General features: G+C 35.3%; 1 protein-coding gene across 1 annotated transcript in view; it reads right to left on the bottom strand.

Annotated features, from left to right (window-relative positions):
* Nucleotides 1-21,104, bottom strand: part of VTA1 (vesicle trafficking 1) — a 66,585-nt gene that overhangs the window by 26,802 nt on the left and 18,679 nt on the right. Inside the window, exons 2-4 of the mRNA XM_002747092.7 lie at nt 20,441-20,535; nt 17,417-17,544; nt 16,669-16,744 (exon numbers count right to left, since the gene is read on the bottom strand). Of these exons, the coding sequence (XP_002747138.1) occupies nt 16,669-16,744; nt 17,417-17,544; nt 20,441-20,535 (299 nt within the window). The remainder of the gene's footprint in view (nt 1-16,668; nt 16,745-17,416; nt 17,545-20,440; nt 20,536-21,104) is intronic.

Here is a 21,104-nt window from a genome sequence, read left to right as displayed (position 1 = left end):
TTCTTCATCCTTCTTTCTCGGGATTCTATAATCCTATCATTTTAGAGATGAAGAAATGTCATTATAAAAGAAAAGTAATTTACTGAAAGTCATACTGTTTTAGAAGTAAAGTTAGCCACTCAATTCAGGTCTACCTTGGTAAACTACAATTACCACACTGTAATTTGCAATTCAGATGAAAATATATTAAACAACAGAAAATAAGCCTTAAAGGTCAACTACTTAATGTTTATCAATGCAGAATGTACCTTTTGGTAGTTACAAAGAAGATTATTTCAAAAGTAAATTTCTAAGGAAGGTTTTAACTGCTTTTTTTGAGGGTCTTTAAAATTAAGACAAATTTTCTTCAATCTGAAATAACTGAATCTTGTCTAAAGACTTAGTGGAAAAGTTGTAATAATTTTAGAAGGTTCCTTCAGCCCTAATACCTAAGTATGAGCAGTGTGGAGAAGTTTAAACCAATTTGGGTTTCTGTATTAGTATGCAAAATTTAAGAAACTAAGCTGAAAAGAGTTACTTTTAGTAAAGTAACCTATTTAATTTTTATTTTATACTGTTTCCAAAACATCCCTATTCCTACAAACTGATGCATATACTATTTAGCAGAAATTTCTGGCAGTTGTAACTCGATTAATTCACTTTCCAATGTTGTTTTATTTAAAATAAAGGATGTAAAGGATGCTGGATATTAAACAATGTTTTAAAAGGAAATTTTCAATGTTTTAAAAGGAAATTTTAAGAGTTTCGTTAACTCCTTTTGGCTGATTAGACATCCTTTCTGGGAAACAGGAACTGCGAAAAGAACTTTTACTTTTGTCCCTGGCCTCTAAGTTCCTGTTTTGTAACTGGATTGATGAGAATCACTGACAACTGCAAATTTTGGCCACTGGAATTAGCATGAATTTTCATTTATTTATTTTATAATGTTTTATTTTTATTTTTGAAATGGAATATTGCTCTGTTGCCCAGGCTGGAATGCAACCTTCGCCTCCTGGGTTCAAGCAATTCTCCTGCCTTAGCCTCCTGAGTAGCTGAGATTATAGGCACATGCCAACACGCTCAGCTAATTTTTGTATTTTTAGTAGAGACGGGGTTTCACCATGTTGGTCAGGCTGGTCTCGAACTCCCGACCTTGTGATCTACCTGTCTCAGCCTCCCAAAGTGCTGGGATTACAGGTGTGAGCCATCATGCCCAGCCTTCATTCAATTTTTAAATCATTTGCTACACTGAAGCATAACTGGTTAGAGAACGGCAACCACAGGCTGGAGCAGGAATTTTCAAACTTAGTGCCTATAAGAATCACAAGAGTGTTATAATGAATTCCTAGCTAGAACTATGAAAAATATGATATAAATTATTCTCTATCAGCATACCAGAAGGTCACCTTGAAAGATAAAGTTTTATATTAGCTGTCTCTAACTAATTCTTTCTCTTTAATTTTATCTTGAATCCATCTTAGGCAAGTTTTTAATCCCCACAATGCACTGCAACAGCTTTTGACAAGGTTACAGATTACTTCTACATTGCTATTAGGTTGGTGTGAAAGTAACTGCGGTTTTTGCCGCTTAAATTCAAGGCTTACATATCATCTTTCTTAACCCCTATCACCATGAATCAATGATTATTTCCCACCCCATTCCTTGATGTTCCCCTTTACACTTACTTTCCTGGTTATCAAGACCTCCTGGTTTTTCTTTTCCCTTGCCACCCCTCCTTCAGTCCTTTATACTAGTTCCTTTTCATGTTCCAGTGTCAGGAGTACCCCAGGCTTCAGCTCTTGGATTCCCTGTCTCTTCCTGTTTCTACACTTGATGATGTCATAGAGTCTAATGGCTTTAAATATACTACCTTTAAATACCATGAGGTGTATTTGCTGCCAACTTCCATATTTATATATTCTGTGCAGACTTCTCTGAACCTTAGGATTTTGTATAAGTACACATCCAATTCCATATTTCTCCTATATGTTTGATAAGCTCCTCTAAGTTCAAAACTAACTCCTGATTTTCCCCCACAAGTCTATAAATGGCAACAATAGCAAGTGTATAAGCTCATAGTTGTCAAGTCCAACTCTTGGCCATTTTTGAGTTATATGTATCTTTTACACTCCGCCAATGAATCTGTTAAATTATGTAGGCTCTACATTCAAAATATATCCTGAATCCAACCACTACTCGCCATGTCCTCTTCTGCAAACTCTGGTCCTAGCAAGCATTATCTTTAAACCTTGATTATTTAATGATGTACTAATGAGTTTCCCTTTTCCACTCTTCTCCATTACAGAAAGGAATAATACTTTAAAAAAACAACTCAAATTTTATAAGTTCTCTGTCTGAATCCCGCCCCCCCATGCTCATCTCCTATCCTATCACTACTTCTCATTCTGGATTCTGCAACATTGTTCTTCTTGTTTCTCAAACAAGAATAGGTAGCTTGTACTGTCCCCAAAACAGCACTTTCTCTTGCCTCTTCCTGGAACATCCCCCAAATTACAAGCAAAAATGCAATACACATTTGCATGAGAATCCACAGCTTTCATAACCCTTTCAAAGTAGTCAGTATTAAAATGGGATTAATAATCTCTAAATCTGTGGCAACATCACAGATAATACATTTATACTTAGTCCCTCAACCTCCCAAGTTATTATATAAACAAGAGTTTCAAATAACTCCCAAAACACTGAGACATGGTATAATGAGAATGCTTGAAAAAAACACATATTAAACAAATTTATAATCAAAATGACTCAGATATTGAAATATAGTCACAGATTACATGTATTTCCTGATATTTATCCTTTTATATTTTTCAAAGCACCTAAAATTTCATCACACAAGTTTTAAGAGAGTAAAACTATACCCCCAAAATCATAACTATAACTTAATACACAAATACTTAAATATAACTCCTCTATTTTTATCATAATATTGGAATGTATGTTCCAAGCAGCCAAAAGATTTCCAAACAAGGTATGATCGGTAACTGTATAATACTTAATCTACTGGGATTAGAAAAGAAACCAATGTTAATTATTTTTGAAAAGAAAATATAGTTTTCATCAAACTTACAGAAAGTTTTAAAAATAGGACAAGATACTCTCACATATCTTTTCAGATTCTCCAACTATTTAATTTTTGTTTTATCAATTTATTTATACATACAAAGGTATAAAATTTATGTATATATATATAAATATAAAAAAATGTGAGTCCGTGTGTATACATATTTTTTTCTGTACCATTTAAGAGTAAATTGAAGACAGTGTCTTCTTACCCCTTCGCTGCACTTTCTAAAATCTAGGACAATCTCAAAAATCGAAAAATTTAATACTTACACAACACTACTGTCTGATCCACAGTTCCAATAAAATTTGTCAATTGTCCCAATTATGACCTTTGTAGTTATTTCCCCTCCAGGCCCAGATATAATCTAAAGAGCATGATTAGTGTTTCCTGACCGTGACATTTAAAAAAATACCAATCAAGCTGTAAAATGTCTATCAATTTGTACAATGTCTCCTCATGATTAGGTTCCAGTTATACAATTTTGGCAGGATTATCACTGAAGCGATGTTTGTCTTTTTCAGTTCACATGATGTGGGCTGTCCCACTATTGGTGGTGTTAGGTTTAATGATTTGGCCTAAAGGGGTGTGTGACAAGGTTTCTCATTATTGAATTACTGTTTTCCTTTGAAATTAATAAGTAATTTGATAAGACATTCAGACAAGTAATATACTTCTTTTCATCAAACTTTCCATTTACTACTTTTAAAGTCCACTGATAATTTTCTAATTTTATCATTATTTGTATATTCATAGTTAGAATACTATGTGACAAAGAGCCTTCTCTGTAAGTATGTATGTATTTGTATGTATGCATGTATGTATGTATATATGTATGTATGTATCAGTCTGGATCTATACAGATTTTTAATTTATTCAATGAGTTATCCATTAATATCATTCTTATTTTTATGCTCAAACTGTCCCTGGATTGGACAATGGGAACCCTTTCAAGCTGGCTTCTGGGTCCTGTGATTATGATGACACTTTCTTACTTTATGTCACAAGAAGGTCCAGCCTTATCTGTAGCTTTCCCTGTCTCAGCTCTAGGTTAAGCACTTTTTACAAAAGTCCTGGTACCTTGTGCAGATACTCGTACTTAGAATAGAAAATCAGGCAGTAGGGATGCTCATTGTGTGCTCACTGCTACTGGTTGCATCACTGCTCCTAGGAGAGCATAGAGATACACAAACTATAGTATACATATGACATCTATATAAATACATCTATTCATCTAATGTAATATATTTAAAAGCATGAATAAGATTACAACAATTCCAACCTAACACCACAACACTAGTTAGTCTTCTCTCATTCCACATTGTAACTAAATTCCCCAAAAGTGAGAAAACTGTCTCCCTCAATATATTTAATCATTTGGTTACTCCTAGAATACAGAATAAGGCTTAAAACTGCCAACCCATACTAAGATAAACCAAACCTATAAGCAAAATAGTTCAATATTTAACTTCTGCAGTAAAACATACTTTGAGATGCATACATCTTCAGTACACAATTTAACAATTTGACAAACAGATTAATATACCTGGGTAAATCATACTTCTATTTCTATTCCCTTCCAAATCAACTTCCTTTGGTGTGTGCGTATTAACATACATACACACACATTTTTATGAAGGGAATCATATAGTCTGTAATCCTCCAGTCTTTTTTTGCTCAGCATAATGTCTACTAGATTTATTAACACTGTAGGCAGTACCAGTAGTCAGTTCCTTTTTGTATCTAACATCCGAATGCGTTTAACAGTGCCCTGTTGGTGGGCATCAGGGTTGTGTCTAGCTTTGGGCTATTATGAATAAACTTCTCATAAGCACTCCTGAACAAGTCTTTTTTTGGACATTTGTTTTCATTTCTCTTGGATAAAAACCAGAAAAGGAATTGCTGGGTAAAAGGGAGTACGTTTAGCATTTTTAAAAAATTGGCCAATTATTTCCCTAAAGTAGTTATAACATAACATTTCCATCAAGCGATGTATGAAAGCTCTTAGTTTTTCACATTCTAGACAATAGTTTATCTGGCCACTCTTTATTCACGTTATTTTATTGATTTTTAAAACTTCTATCAATGACTAACAAGTGGGTGTTGAAATTTCCAACTATGATTACAAATTTTTCCTTTTCTTTTCTGTCAATTTTTGTTTCATATAGTTTGAAAGTTTTAGTAGATGCACAGGTATTTGTAACTTTATTGTCTTATTGATGAACTGACCCCTTTATTGTTATAAAATGACCCCTTTTTCTCTAGTATTCATCTTCTCAAAGTCTATTTTATCTATGGGCACTTGGGATTCTGTCTGCTTAATATCTGCATTGAACATTTTTCCACATTTTCATTTTCAAAATATTTATCTATTTGAAGAACATCTCTTATATTAAAAAAACAAAACAAAACAAAACAAAACAGTATACAGTTAAGGCTTGCTTTAAAAAGAAAAAAACCTAGTCTGAAAACCTCTTAAAATTTGAGTGTCAGTCCATTAACAATTATGGTATGTATCAATACAGCAGTATTTGGGCCTAAAATTTGCTATGTGTTTTGTATTGGTCCCACCTGTTTCTGTTTCCTTCTCTTCTCCTTCTCTCCCTTCTTTAGGGTTTGCTAAATATATATGTATAAAGCAATTTTTATAAATATAGTCATCTATCTTTTAAATAAATAAAAAATATATCATCTTTTACATTTACCTATATGACTATGTACACTGTTCTTCATTTCTTCCTGTAAATCAAATTCCTATTTGGTATCCTTTTCCTTCAGCCTAAAAAACTTACTTTCTTTTAGCTTCTCTTTAGTTCTTTGGATGTTTAGCACAGACCTGCTAGCAATGAATTAATTTCTCTAAAAATGTCTTTTTAAAAACGTTCATTTTTTGAAGCACAGTCTTGCTGTATGCAGAATTCTGAGTTGATAGGGTTTTTGTTCATTCGTCTTTTTTTTTCTTTTTTTTGAGATAAAGTTTCACTCTTTGTTGCCCAGGCTGGAGGGAAGTGGCATGATCTCAGCTCACTGCAATCTCTGCCTCCCGCCTCCCAGGTTCAAGCAATTCTCCTGTCTCAGCCTCCTGAGTAGCTGGGATCACAGACACCCACTACCATGCCCAGCTAATTTTTGTATTTTTAATTGAGACGAGGTTTCTCTATGTTGGCCCGGCTGGTTTCGAACTTCTGACCTCAGGTGATCCACCCGCCTTGTCCTCCCAAAGTGCTGGGATTACAGGCCTCAGCCACCAGCCTGGCCTTGTTTTTTTTTTTTTTTTTTTTTATTTTCGGCCCTTTAAATACGTCATTTTATTATCTTCTGGCCTCCAATTTTTTTAAAAAATGAGAAGTCAACTATCCCTCACAATATTGTTACCCTGTGAGTAATACATTGTTTCCCAAGGCTGCTTTTTTCAAGATTTTCTCTTCCATTACTAGACTCAGTGGTTTGACTATAATGTTTCCAGGTGTGATTTCCTTTGTGTTAATCTTACTGGTGTTCACTTTACTTCTTGGATCTGAAGCAGCTTTTTTACTCAATTTGGAAAACCTGTAATCATTATTTCTTCGGATATCTTTTCGTACTCTTTTTCTTTCTGTTTTCCTTTTGGAACTCCAAATGTACACATGAGACTCCCAAATTTAGTAGCAATAATACATAATGCCCATGAATAAGCTCATCTAAATATAAAGTAAATATATAAGCCAGATCAGTTTAGGATGGTTTCCATTAAAATTTTTATGTATTTGCTGACAACCTCTCTACATATAGCACACTAGAATATTATTAAAACTAATGGTTTAAACAGTATTATATGATAGAGCTATGCTTCAAGCTCAGCTTACAGGCAGAAACTAGCAATGCATACACATTTAGTACTTTGAATGGACCACATGAACTGCCCTTTGTGTAGGTAAAAAAAAAAATACCTTGTAACAGAAAAAGCATATTTAGTATATTTTTTTGAATATAACCCTCCTCTCTGATCCCCCTTCTGAAAACTCAAGCTTTCATCTTACACCCTAGTTCATAAAGACTTCCTAATTGGTCTTCTCAACTATATTCCACACTATTGGCAGAATCTGCAAGAGCTAATTTTTTAAAGCACTTATATGCTACGCACTTTGCTAAAGTTTTTACACACATGTCCTCATGTATCTCCAGGAAAACTTGACAAAACAGGTATTACAATTTTCATCATCTTACACACGTGGGAGCATAAGTTAACTTACCCAAAGTCATGTAGTCATGGAGTGACAAAATAGAATTTCAGGCTGAATGCCTGTATTCTTAACTACTTCATACTAATACAGTATACACAAATACTTCATTCATTCACAACTGATCGATTAGGTGCAAGACATTGTTCTTGGCAATTATTATACAAGTGAATACAAGACATAGAATTTTTACTCTACTAAGAGATAACACTACTCTCATATTTATCTATTACTATGGTAACTGCTAAGAATGAGACTTCCAGGATACAGTAAGAACACGAAAACCTAAAGTATGGTGTACATAAGGAATATATGCTTTGTAATTAGAAAATTTCTCTGCTTTACCATGGTTTTCTAGGTTAACAATAAGACGTTGTTCAGTTTGAAACCTTCCAGTGCAGATGGATACCCTTAAACAGACTTATCGTCCTCACAGCCAGCTCTTCATATGCATTATTGCCTCAGTAACTGTGCAGCCCTGTTTTTCAAGCAACGAGGACCATAAGAGCATCCAAAAAGGATTTAGATCTCTGCCAATCAAAATGTGGTACCAGAAACACTGCTGGTCTCCAAAACTGTTTACGAGTTTATGACAAGATAGTACCGAAACTGAATTTAGAAATATTTAAAACACTTATAGCAAATTAGGCTGTATATCTATCTGTATGTCTTTTTAAAGTTTCTCTTTTGTAATTCATTTATTGCTTGCATTTGTATTTTACAAAATAATCAGTCTGCAAAGGGTTGAAAATTAAAAAAAAAAAAAAAGCTGAACCTTTATCACAGAGAGTTTGAAAAATGTCCTGGGTTACATATCTGAGGACAAAGATTTTATATTTTTCTGACCTTCAGTTTTCTCACTATAATTCAGAGTTGTGAAAGATGACACAAAGTAAGGTATCTAAGTATAATGCCAGGCTAATGTTAGGTAGTGCCAGTGGATCTCTTTCCTATATTTCATCATTGATACATCATGTATCATCAGAGTTATTCTGTTTCTCTTTCCAGGTTAGAACACAAGCTCAATGAAGGCAGAAAACATTATATTGATCTCATTCCCTCAAATTAGCAGAAACTCCATAAATAAGGATAGTATTATCTTTCACCTGCAATTTTCATGTTCTATCTAATCTGGCAGTATTCAATCTTAACCAAAGATTATGAAGGAAAAACAGTAAAATGTTATTTGTTTCTCAAACACTGCTAGCAGTAAAATGAATGTAAAATACAATGAAAGAAAGCCCATCAGTAATATTGGCCACAAAAAGATTACATAAGATGCTACAGTAGAAAAAGAAAATATCATGTTGACTCTGTAACTAAAACTGGGCACAGGAGAACCACAGTTTCTGTAACAACAGAGTTAGAAATTTACATTAACAGCAAATTTAACTAAAATGCTGCAGTGGAATGATATAAGGCACAGTTAAAAGAATTAAATACATATATACCTAAAACAGATAACTGAGAAGTAGAACAGTGGAAGACAAAATATTAAAAAATAAACAAAAATATTGAAGGACTAAGGAAAATAGACATTAGTTTTATAGAACTATGAGTAATGACATAGTTGGACAGAGCTTGGACAGCTCTGCCTCTATGGCTTTACATGGTGCAGCCCCTGTGGGTTGAAGTCGAATGCCTGCATCTTCTCCAGGCTCAGGGTGCAAGCTGCCAGTGGCTCTACCATTCAGGTAATTCTGGATGGTGGCAGTCCCACTCCTACAGCTCCTCTAAGCAGTGATCCAGGTGGGACTCTGTATGCGGGCTCCAACCTCACATTTTCCCTCAGCACTGCCCTAGTAGGATCTCTTTGTGAAGACTCCTTCCTGAGGCAGGCATCTGCTTGGGCATCCAGGCTTTCTCACACATCCTCTGAAATCTAGATGGAAAGATGCCAAGCCTCCTTCACTCTTACATTCTGTGCACTTGCAGACTTAACATCATGTGGAAGCTGCCAAGGCTTACTGCTTATGCCCTCTAGAGCAGTGGCCCAAGATATACCTGGGGCCCTCTGAGGCAAAGATGGAACTAGAGCAGCTGGGATGCTGGGAGTAGTGTCTGCAGACTATACAGGGCAACAGGGCCTCTGGCCTGGCCCCTGAAATTATCTTTTCCTCCTAGGCCTCTGGGCATGTGAAAGGAGGGGCTGTCTCAAAGATTTCTGAAATACCTTCAGGACCCTTTTTTCCACTGTCTTGCCAAGTAGCACTTGGCACCCTTTTACATGCAAATCTCTCTAGCAAGTAGTTGCTCCTCAGTCTGCTTGTATTCTCCTGACAATGCTTTTTCCTTCTCTGTCACGTGGCTGGGCTGTTAACTTTCCAAATTTTTATGCACTGCTTCCCTTTTAAATATAAAATCCAAAACTTTTTTTCTTTTCTTTTTTTTTTTTTGAGATGGAGTTTCACTCTTGTTACCCAGGCTGGAGTGCAATGGCGCGATCTCGGCTCACTGCAACTTCCGTCTCCTGGGTTCAGGCAATTCTCCTCTCTCAGCCTCCTGAGTAGCTGGGATTACAGGCATGTGCCACCATGCCCAGCTAATTTTTTGTATTTTTAGTAGAAACAGGATTTCACCATGTTGACCAGGATGGTCTCGATCTCTTGACCTTGTGATCCACCTGCCTCGGCCTCCCAAAGTGCTGGGATTACAGGTGTGAGCCACCGCGCCCAGCCAAATTCCAAAACTTTTAAGTCATATCTTTGCTCCTAATCTGATTGTAGGCTGTTAGAAACAGCTACACTACTGTTAAATGCTTTGCTGCTTAGACACTTCTTCCACCAGATAGCCTAATCCATTATGCTTTTTTTAAAAGTATTTTTTAATGCATTTTAGGTTTGGGGGTACATGTGAAGAACATGCAAGATAGTTGTAAAGGTACACACGCGACAGTGTGATTTGCTGCCTTCCTCCCCTTCACCTATAACTGGCATTTCTCCCCATGCTATCTCTCCCCAACTCCCCACCCTCCCCGTCCCTCCCTTATTCCCCCCAACAGACCCCAGTGTGTAGTGCTCCCTTCCCTGTGTCCATGTGTTCTCACTGTTCAACACCCGTCTATGAGTCATCATTCTTAAGTTCAACCTTCCACAAATCTCCACTGCACCCACACAGTGTAGCCAAGCTCTTTGCTAATGTGTAACAAGTGTAACCTTTGCTCCAGCTCCCAATAAGTCTCTTACTTCCATCTGAGACTTCATCAGCCTGGCCTTCACTGTTCAAATTTCTACCTGGTTTTTGGTTAAACAAGTCTCTAAGAAGCTCCAATCTTTCCCTCACCGTCCTTTCTTCTGAGCCCTCTAAACTCTTCCAATCTCTTCCTACTACCCAGTTCCAAAGTTTCTTCCACATCTTCAGGTATCTTTACAGTAACACTCTACTCCTGGTGCCAATTTTCCATATTAGTCTATTGGAATTGTTATAAAAGAATATCTGAGGCTCATTATGTATAAAGAGGTTTATTTAGCTTATAGTTCTGCAGGCCACACAAACATGACGCCAGCACCTCTTGGCTTCTGGTGAGGTCCAGGAAGCTTTTACTCATGGCAGAAGGCAAAAAGGAGCCAGTATGTCACATGGCAGGATGAGGAACAAGAGAGACGCCAGGTTCTTTTAAACCAACTGCTCTCACATGAACTAACAGAGCAGGAACTCACTTATTATCACAAGCAGGGCACTAAGCTTTTCATAAGAGATCTACCCCCATGACCAAAACATAAATATACTTACTAACCCACATTGCTATCCTACCTGATATTTCTTCTTCCTCTTCCTAGAAATTTTTTCTTTGCTGCTGTAATTCTCAGTGGTAGAAAAAGTAAAATTATTTCTACTATCATTTATATAATATATATAATTTGTTTCTTAACCTTCCTTTTGCAGCTTCTACCTAAAACTTTTTGTCTCTTTTTATCTGCTTTTCATTTTGTTCTTTATTCTTTTCGCATTACCTTGTGCACGCCTGAACACAGAATCATAAACTGGCAGACGTGCCAAGGACCTCAAAGATCCTCTTGTCCAAAATTCCAATTTTATAGAGAAAAAATAAAGTCCAGAGAAGTAACATGACTTCTTGGTTTTGAGTTCAGTGAGGACTACTTTGACAACTTCCTTTTCAGAACTGAGAGTGGATAACCATAAAAATCTTCCAACTTTAAAAAAATTAAAAATAACTCTCTTTACTATAAAGATGTTTAAATTAAAAGACAAATATACAAATAAAATTATGTCCTTCCCCTGCTCATTTTCTGTTTTTATTTTAGATTTTAGTGTTTCTCAAAACACATTCTCTGAGAAGGAAAGCAACCAATTTTGAAGGAAGTTTCAGCTTTGTTAAAATGCTATGGAACATCAAGCAGTTAAATAACATCAGTGCCTTTCCATATCAATGAACAAGCAGGTTACGGTGAGTCTTGAGCTATATCTAAATATAATCTAAAGAGTAATATATTAAAAAAAATGTCTACCTGAAATCTTTAAACTCATCGTTTCCCCATTTTTCTATTTTCCTGTCTTTGTCTCTACCAGTGTTTTCAAATTACACAAAGGAGTGTTGAGTTAAAACTGCTAAATGCTTTGAAGTAATCAGTTTATATCCATATTTTTTGAAACAGCCCATCTTGTTATAGTTTTAGAAATAAATGTTACAATAGTTTGTGTCTTGTTTTAGGCATACAATGCTTAAATCACAGGTAAATATAAGACTTACATGTTCTTAGACAACAATGAGGACCTGTGAGAGGCTGATGCTGCTGACTACCTTGCTTATCCATATTTTTAAGGGTTGGTAAATACAAAGCTGGAGTGTACTTCTCCCTATTCCACCTAAGCAAGCATTACTGAAAATTCCTGGCATTTTAAATCCTATTTTTTAAAAACTTAGATCTCAGTAATCACCATGAAGACTCCATTTCTAGAAATGGAAAATGATGGAACAAAACACAACACATTGAAAATAAGAGAAAACAAGTCTGAATAAGGCTGATGGAACTGGTTGACCTGAGGCATATGGATAGACTTACCAGTATATTACCTTCCTTGGCTGACTTCATCATACATTTAGTCAACCTTAGTTCGTGGTCAAAAATCAGTTTACTAGCCATGTAAGGATAAAATCACTATAATATATTGGATATGAGAAAAGGTAGTATTTTGAGTGTCTAGCAATTTGTTCATTTTTACAAATGTATAAATGTGTATATATACACAATTTTTGCTGAAAGTGCCCTTTGTATGTTATAACTAACAAAGCTTAGTAAAAAGCACCTACATCATTACACATTAACTGTGTACATACATATTTTTAAATTTACATATGCAGGATTTATGAAAGGCCCAACAATACACTTTAGCCCAAAGCATATGACCACAGAGACATCCCTTTCCACTCTGGTCATGTAAGGTTTAATTTCTTCTTTCCATGCCATTCCAGACCCCTCCAACTAACTGGAATCCTTTATCCATCAACAAAGATGCTAGCTCCTACTTTATTCTAGCACCAGTACAAGGCAAAGGGGCTTAGGGAGCAGGCTGGGTAGTGAGATGGTGGTAAAAAAATTCCTTTCACCCTTATTCTTTATCTAAACAAATCTCATCCCATCACTCCAATCTCTCTTGAAGCCTTCTCATTGGCCTCATTTACAGTTTTTGCCCTAGTTACTATGTTCAAAAAACTAAGAAAGCTGGTTCTTCATTAATGGTAACTAAATTTAGATTTTTCTCCTGAAATACAGATAAATTACATATTTTATGTATGTGGAAGTATTACATATCCCTTAAATGAAAAGAACCTATTACTCCCTTAAGATTTCTGGAAATTTTGTTCTTTTTCCTATGACTATTACTTTACCTATTATCTGTGTTCACCACTGTTAGCAGTTATAACTTTAAAGGATTATGTGCTTGCTTCTGAAATACAGAGGTGAAGGTAGCTTCCCTCAGTAAGAACTAGGAGAGAGCAAGGAGAACACAATAAACCATGTGGCATTCTGATCTGCTACTTTGCCTTATCATGCATGATCCTCTCTCTGGTATCTTGAAGTTCCATTCACATCTACAAATGTTTATTCACTTCTTCCTCCTACATTGTAAAAATAGATACTTATCAAGGCTATTTATTTAGTCGTTTTCTCTCTCATTCAAAACAATCCACTTACCTAAAGGATTTGTCTAATCTTGTAACTTGAACAGTCCCCTTGAGGGAATGTGTTGTCTTTCTGGGTCCACGAGGGGGTGTAGTTTTAAGGCAAAGAATTTTCCAGTGCCATGCCCCCCTTCGTCTCTCTCCATCTGGGAGATTTAATGGTTTATGTTTGCATTTCATGGGCATGGGAAGAAACTAAAGAGTCAATCACTCTAGTGGAAGTTCTAAGGAACTCCTTTTATAGTCTTAGGGTCTTGGAGAAAATGGGGGTTTCTCCTAGGTTAAAAGTACCCTTCTTCCACAGCCCCTCAGACTCCATGTTTGGGTCCCCTTCCACAAACACTCCCTTTGTGGAAGCTGTCTTTCTCTCTCCTGGATTTCCCCTCTGGAGTCCCCTTCCACACTCTCTCGTGGAAGCCTGTCTTCCCCTCCTAAACTCCATCTCTCTCTATTCCCTTCCACTCAGTGTGGAAGCTGATTTCCTCTCCTGGATTTCATCTTTCTGGATTCTCTCACTCAGTGTGAGAGGAGCTTTCCTTCTCTGGTTTTCCCCCTCTGGGAACCCTTCTCACTCAGTGTGAGAGTGGCATTTCTTTCTCTCACTGAGAGAGAGATAGCTGTGTCTTTCTCCCCCTTTTTCTTTTTCAACAAATAAATCACTTTCTACAAACACTTTTGGTTCAGCATTTACTGCGCACTGCACCGTGGTCTCCTCTTTCATTCCTGAGAAGGCAGAAGACGAAGAACCTGAAAAACTTCCTCTCAGGGGAGCTGAGGGCACCCTGAACCCCAATATAACACCCACTGCTTTGCTGTCTTTTGCTTATTTATTTCCAAGAGGCTTCTAGTGATTTCTTTTTGGCTGTCATACCTGCATCTCAAATTTCAAAATCTAAGTCTCAATATATTATTGTTTCTCAAATCAAAACAACTCATCATGTATGGTTGGTCCTCCACCTCTCAATTAATGTCCACAGTTAATCATTTTTTGTTTGTCTTTGTTTTTTTTTTTTTGTCAAATGGTTTCATAGTTTTCTCTCACTCCAGTTCACTGTACAGTGAACATACAAAGCATCCCAAGGCATAGTTCTTTACTCAAAAATACAAATCAAAGATTGCAGGTCTTCCATCAAATATCCAACCTGGCTTATAACTTACTCTTCTAATCTGAATTCTCACTATTCTCCTTCAACTATCTGGTACTCTCCAAAGTTCTACTGAACCACTCAAAGCTTTGCATCATGTCATGTTTATATTACCACTGTATCCCCAAGTATTTAGCATAGTGCCTCACCCTAGTAAAACAGAGAAGAAAATATGGATCAGTAATAACAGGAGATGAGGTGAAAGGGAACTAAAAAGGTGGATCCGTAAGGCCATCAGAATATAAAAAAATAATACCCATTGAGTAACAGTTCAGATTTTCACACTCCAGGTATCAGTTCTCCTTCATATGACTCTGCATAAGTGTATAAAATATGAGAGCAGTGGTTCTAAATGGGCATTGCCCCATAACCTAGGGTCATGCTGTTTTGAAGATATCTCAGGTAGTTTCTGGTTAGCTCAATTACTGGGGAATTCCACTGGCAGTGTGTGAGTAAGGGCCAAAATTGCTTCATGTTTTGAAATCAAAGAAATAGTCACATTTAAAAAAATGTCCTTCATTTGTCACAACTTTGAAATGTCCTATACAACTTTCATGCTGGCAAAACCCCTGCTTGTAATCATTAAGAGTAGACAGTAACTCCACTTTGAATATAAACAAAAAACAACTTTTTACAGTTTTGCTATACAATCTTTTACAAAAATGCCTTACACACTGATTGTACTTTTTTTTGTTTGGGACTTTACTAAGAGCTACTCATCATTTTGAAAAAAAAAAAAAATCCCATGACAGAAAACAACATTGCTCATAGTATTCAAATCACTGATACAACACATATGTATCAATCTCACTTATAACTGTCTTTCTCTGTTTCCAGATTCATATATTCCCTCTCATAAAATAAATTCTCCACACCAGTGATAAAGCCTGCTACGGTGAAAATAACACTAAACTTAAAGCAGTAAATTTGTCACTTAACCCCCGTTTGCACTTGTCTAAAATGGTTATGTGCTCTGCTTACCTTAGAGTCATTATGGAAATCAAACTGATAAAATGAACAGGAAGTATGTTATATAAAATACTAAGTCCTACATGCATTTTACAAGGGAAACAAACCATTAACAATAATGCTGACTAGAAATGAAACAGGAAAAAAGTCCTAAAAAGATTCTACCTCCAGGCTGGGCGCGGTAGCTCACACCTTAAGTCAGGAGTTCGAAACCAGCCTGACCAACATGGTGAAGCCCTGTCTCTAAAAAATACAAAAATTAGCTAGCTGGGCATCGTGGCATCCACCTGCAATCCCAGCTACTAGGGAGACTGAGGCAGAAGAATAACTTGAACCTGGGAGGCAGAGGTTGCAGTGAGCCAAGATCGCGCCATTGCACTCCAGCCTGGGCAATAAGAGTGAAACTCCATCTCAACAAACAAACAAACAAACAAACAAACAAACAAACAAACAAAAAACAACAAAAAAAGATTCTATCTCCAGTATGTTCAACAAATTACAGTGTAAAAACTTAACATACAGAATTAATAATATATTAATACTTAATAAGATCAAACTCTAAACCTGTGCTGTCCAATACAGTAGTCACACATGTGCTGAAGTGTAAAATACATGCTGGATTCAAAGAATTTATTACAGGCCAGTTGCAGTGGTTTATGCCTGTAAACCAGCACTTTGGGAGGCTGAGATGGAAAATTGAGCTCAGGATTTCGAGACGAGCCCAGTGAAACCATGTCTCTACAAAAAAATATAGAATTGGCTCTGGTGGCTTATGCCTGTAATCCCAGTTACTCAGGAGGCTGAGATAGAATTGCTTGAGCATGGGGAGGTTGAGGCTGCAGTGAGCTAATATCACACCACTGCACTCCAGCCTGGGCAACAGAAGATGACTCTCAAAAAACAAACACAAATATAAAAATAGAGAACTTAGGACAAAATTAAAATATATGATTAAAAATAATTTACTTTTTAAAATATGGCTAATGAAAAATGCAATATTACATTTTTTGCTTGCATTAATTTCTGACAGACATTCTGCTATAAATAAACAATGGAAAAACAAAACCGATAAACAGAAACATTACTGATCTTCAGCTAATGAGACAATAAAGAATGTACACTCACTTCATCAGTGAGTTCTCCAAATACTGTTATGACATCTATCAAAAGACTTGCAGTATAGAAAGACTTGATCATGTTTCTGGAAGAGAAAAGAGCCAGTCTGTTTAAATATGAACATATTAAAATGTAGGATTAGTCATGTAGCTATAAGAAAAAAAATTCTTATATTTATAAAAGCACTCTAAAATTAATATTTTAAATAAAATCAGATTTACAGAAAATAAAAATGGTTTTCTATTTTCTAATCTGTTATTATGAAAAAGTAACAAGTCTTGCATTACAAGTAAATAAACTAGGGCAAGATTTTTTTGTATGTTTCAATATTAGAAAATGTAATTATAGTATCTGACTCCATATAAAAACATAATGCATTTCTTTACATTTAAATATTATACTGACAAAGCATTTATTTGAATTGACTGGGGTAGGTAACTTTAAAATCAAAGTCATCAGTTGAGGCTATGATTTTGGCTAAAATCAATTCAGATTTTACTAAATGTTAAAAAAAACAGTTAAATAGAGTATATTTACTAAGTAATTAAATCTGCCATGGGTACTTCTTCTTTCAGCCATTTTCTTTTAAAAGAAAGGCCAGAATTTCTAAGCTAAAATCACTGTGAAGTTCCATAATTCTTTTTTAAAAAAACCTGGATCAATCAGCAGGTTAGTGTTTCAGAGAAAACTAGTTAATTTTGGTTATAGAGTTACAAAATTAATAGAGTAATTTTTATTTTTCTCTTTTTTTACTTACTTGTGAAATCGCCCAGCACGATCTTCATTGTCTGCATACAAAAACATTTTCAAAGCATAATTCTCCAAATGGGCACAACCCACTATTTCTTGAGTAATAGCTTCATTATCACCCAATTGCTTCTTAAGCTAAAATAAAATCAGATACATAGCTTATGATTTGGACTCTTACAAGTGTTGGCTTAATTACAAATAACTCTAATAATCATTTTAAGTAAATTATTTTATTCATTTCAATAAAAGATTTATCAATGAAATCTTGCAAAAAGAAAGTTGCTTTGCCTCAGCCCAATGTATTTAAAACAAAATCCAATGCTTACAACTTTAAAGAAATACACTTATGATAACCTGAAAATATAATTCAGCTCTAAGAATCAAAATAACCAAGCATAAAGATAATATAGCCAATTATCCATGTGAAAGAAGCATCAAATATTTCAAAATAATGTTCTATTATCTAAACTATAAGTTACCCTAAAAATAGAATTAGAAAATAATTTCCTAACATATATATATATATATATTATGATAATACATAATTTAACATTTTTATTTATTTTCATTTCAATTTCTTCTATCAAATCTAAAAAAAGTAAGAATAGAGGGTTCATCACGTCCTAAAAGAGCACATTGTATGAAAAACAAAAAAGATCTAATTCTAAGTACGGTATAAGATGACATACTCAGAATCAAATTATGGAAGCTTTTAAAATTTAGACAAAACATACCTCTAATAAATATAACTTATATCTATAAATTCTTAGCCCTTTTCTATAGTTACAATAATTTAAAGCATTAAAAAAAGAGTTCCTACTTTTTACTCAGGCTGCAATACAGGAGTAAAATAACTCTCTGGAGTATCAGATCTGAGCATCATGCTAATTTTTTAAAAAACTGCTTTTTTCAAAGATGTTATAAACTAAAAAATTAAAAGCCGTCCTGGGATTTTTCATAAAATCAGCAAAGTAAATACTTTCATAATTAAAAAGCATAACTTAACAGTCCAGAAGACAGTTAATGGTGAAATTTAAGGAAATTTTATCTATGTTTATCCTGAACAAAAACAGAAAAAAAAAAAAAAGAAATCCCCACATGTAACAGTAATTTATACATCCAAACTGCAAAATCATTTGTAAAGGCAGATTTCACTGTAGAACAATTTTAGTGAGAGTAGGCCATGTCATCTCATCTTCATCAGAAAATATCTGACAGCAACATAATGTGCTTGAAGTTTTAAAACTGTAATACAAACATCATAGCACAGACAGATGTGCCCTTACCACAGAATAAACTTACCCTACCTATCATTTAATGTAGGTAGTGATAAATTCCTGATGAGTCCCTTTATAAATGTGATTTTACACTTCAGAAAACTGTTTGAATTTTGTCATACCCAAGAACTATTATCTGAGCTACTACTGGCATACAGTGAAGTTAATAGACATTATACTATACAAAATGTCTGCTAGAGTTGGAATTTTACTAAATATACTGCTACGTGTGAGAAACATTCACCCTTCTACCCCAACCCATTCCTTAAAAAGAGAGTACTCAAATTTATCTTGTATCTACAGAAGCAGCTGTAGAAATGGAAGACCAGATAGGTAGGCTATAGAAACAGCTGAATTTCCTCAGTGGTGCCATGAGGCTGATTTTGAGTAGTTAACAGTAGCAGATGACAGGAGTCAGTGTGCCAGAGAGCCATACCAACTGAGAGAAAACACTATGCTCATGGCTGCTTTATATAAAGCAGGAAGTTCCACCTTCACATAAGTCTTGATTTGAATCATAACCTCCTAACAATACATAAAAACAATGAAAACCAAAGCTCTGGGCTGACTAAGGGTTCTTATTTTGGTTTTTATTTGTCTAAAGTTTCTCTAAGCAAAACAATGCAACTGATAGAAAAAATAGGTTTCTAATTCTCCTGAGATCAGATAACTAAATAAGCCAATAAAAAGTAAGTCATGGCTATTAATATAACAGTCTTGGAGGAGATGAATTAATGAGTAGATCCTGACTTTGTTAAGAGAAACCAGCTATGGCTAGGCCCAGGAGTTACAGGACAGAGTCCTGATTACTAAGTGTAACTAAGTAAGGCTGGCACTGCCTTCTTTATGCACTAACATCCAATCAACTAGGCACTTCTCAATATGTATCTCCACAGTGGTCTGTGAAGTTATATTAGGTTCAAGAAAGTGACTGACTAGTCACTTACCACTAGGAGGGAAAGATGCCTAAACCATAAGATTATCTTCCCCTGGAACCCCAGAGAGGGAGGAACAAAGGATAAGTAACTGGCATCATTTCTTTCATTGTCCCTTTCACTAAATACATAGCCCATTATTTTATTATTATAAGAAATACTAAGATTTCCCAAATTAATCATCAAGTGACTGCAAGGGAACATTAGAAAGGGTTTTTCACGTGTGGGTGTGGTGGCTCAAGCACTTTGGGAGGCTGAGCTGGGTGTATCACTTGAGGTCAGGAGTTTGAGACCCCCCGACCAACATGGTGAAACTCCGACTCTACCAAAATATAGGAAAAAATTGGCAAGGTGCGTTTGGTGTGTGCCTGTAATCCCAGCTACTTGGGAGGCTGAGGTAGGAGAATTGCTTGAACCTGGGAGGTGGAGGTTGCAGCAAGCCAAGAGATCATGCCACTGCACTGCACTCCACTCCAGCCTGCTGGGCAACAGAGTAAGACCCTGTCTGGAAAAAAAAAAAAAAGAAAGAAAAAAGAAAGAAAGGGTTTCTCACTTACAAAAACGATGAGTCAAAGGCCATCTATGATAATTTGGAACAAGATATAATGGCATTTGAACATACTTTTAATTAACACTCATAATTCCTCTGTTAGTATACAGCAAATAAATGAAAAAAAATTATGTCTAGTTTTTCCTCAGGTGTAATGGCATAGTTGATTGCTGCCCAGGGAAAGAACTAAAATGACAACACAAACAGGCAAATGAATAAAATGGTATTTTAACCCTAATCAGGAAATAAATGATCAGCGTTTAACTTACAGCTTCTAACTGATCCATTAACTTTGATAAAAATTTGCGACATTCAGGAGTTTTGCTATCAATCTTCATTCCAGTCTGCATTGCATATAAACGACCTAGAAAGAAAAGTAAGATAATTTGAACAATTTTATTTTTAAACATCCATGTTTATGAGTGTTTAAAATATAATTGCTAATAAGTTATGTAAAATTCAAGTAAATTCAGAAATAAAACTGATTTATTATGGAAGTTAGAAACCTAAAAAGCACAAAAATATTATCCAAAGAATGGAAGACATCCATAACAATAAACATATATATATATATATTTTTTTTTACCAAGTAAGGCCTTCTCTTTTGGCATTATGTTTAAAAACAACAAAAAAAAAGGACTACATATGTCCTAAGGTGCTAAAGGCACCTATAATTTACCTGGTAAGACAGAGCACACAGCAAACAACCATAGATACAAGAGTACCTGCCAAATGCCAAATAAGTGATACTGACAAAATATACAAAATGGGCTGGGAGAGTGGGAAATGAGACTTGAACTGAAGTTTATAGGAAGAATTGGTATAGTAATTTTATGTATACTCTCTTTGAATAAATACACCTTTTCTGTAAAAAGTTAATAAAAACAACTCAGATAATGCTAAACTTACAGAGCTGACACCACAATTTTAGTT

The sequence above is a fragment of the Callithrix jacchus genome, chromosome 4 (genome assembly GCF_049354715.1).
Source record: "Callithrix jacchus isolate 240 chromosome 4, calJac240_pri, whole genome shotgun sequence".
NCBI lineage: Eukaryota > Metazoa > Chordata > Mammalia > Primates > Cebidae > Callithrix > Callithrix jacchus.
The sequence above is the reverse complement of the archived record's forward strand: the minus strand, read 5'-3'. Positions and strand labels throughout refer to the sequence as shown.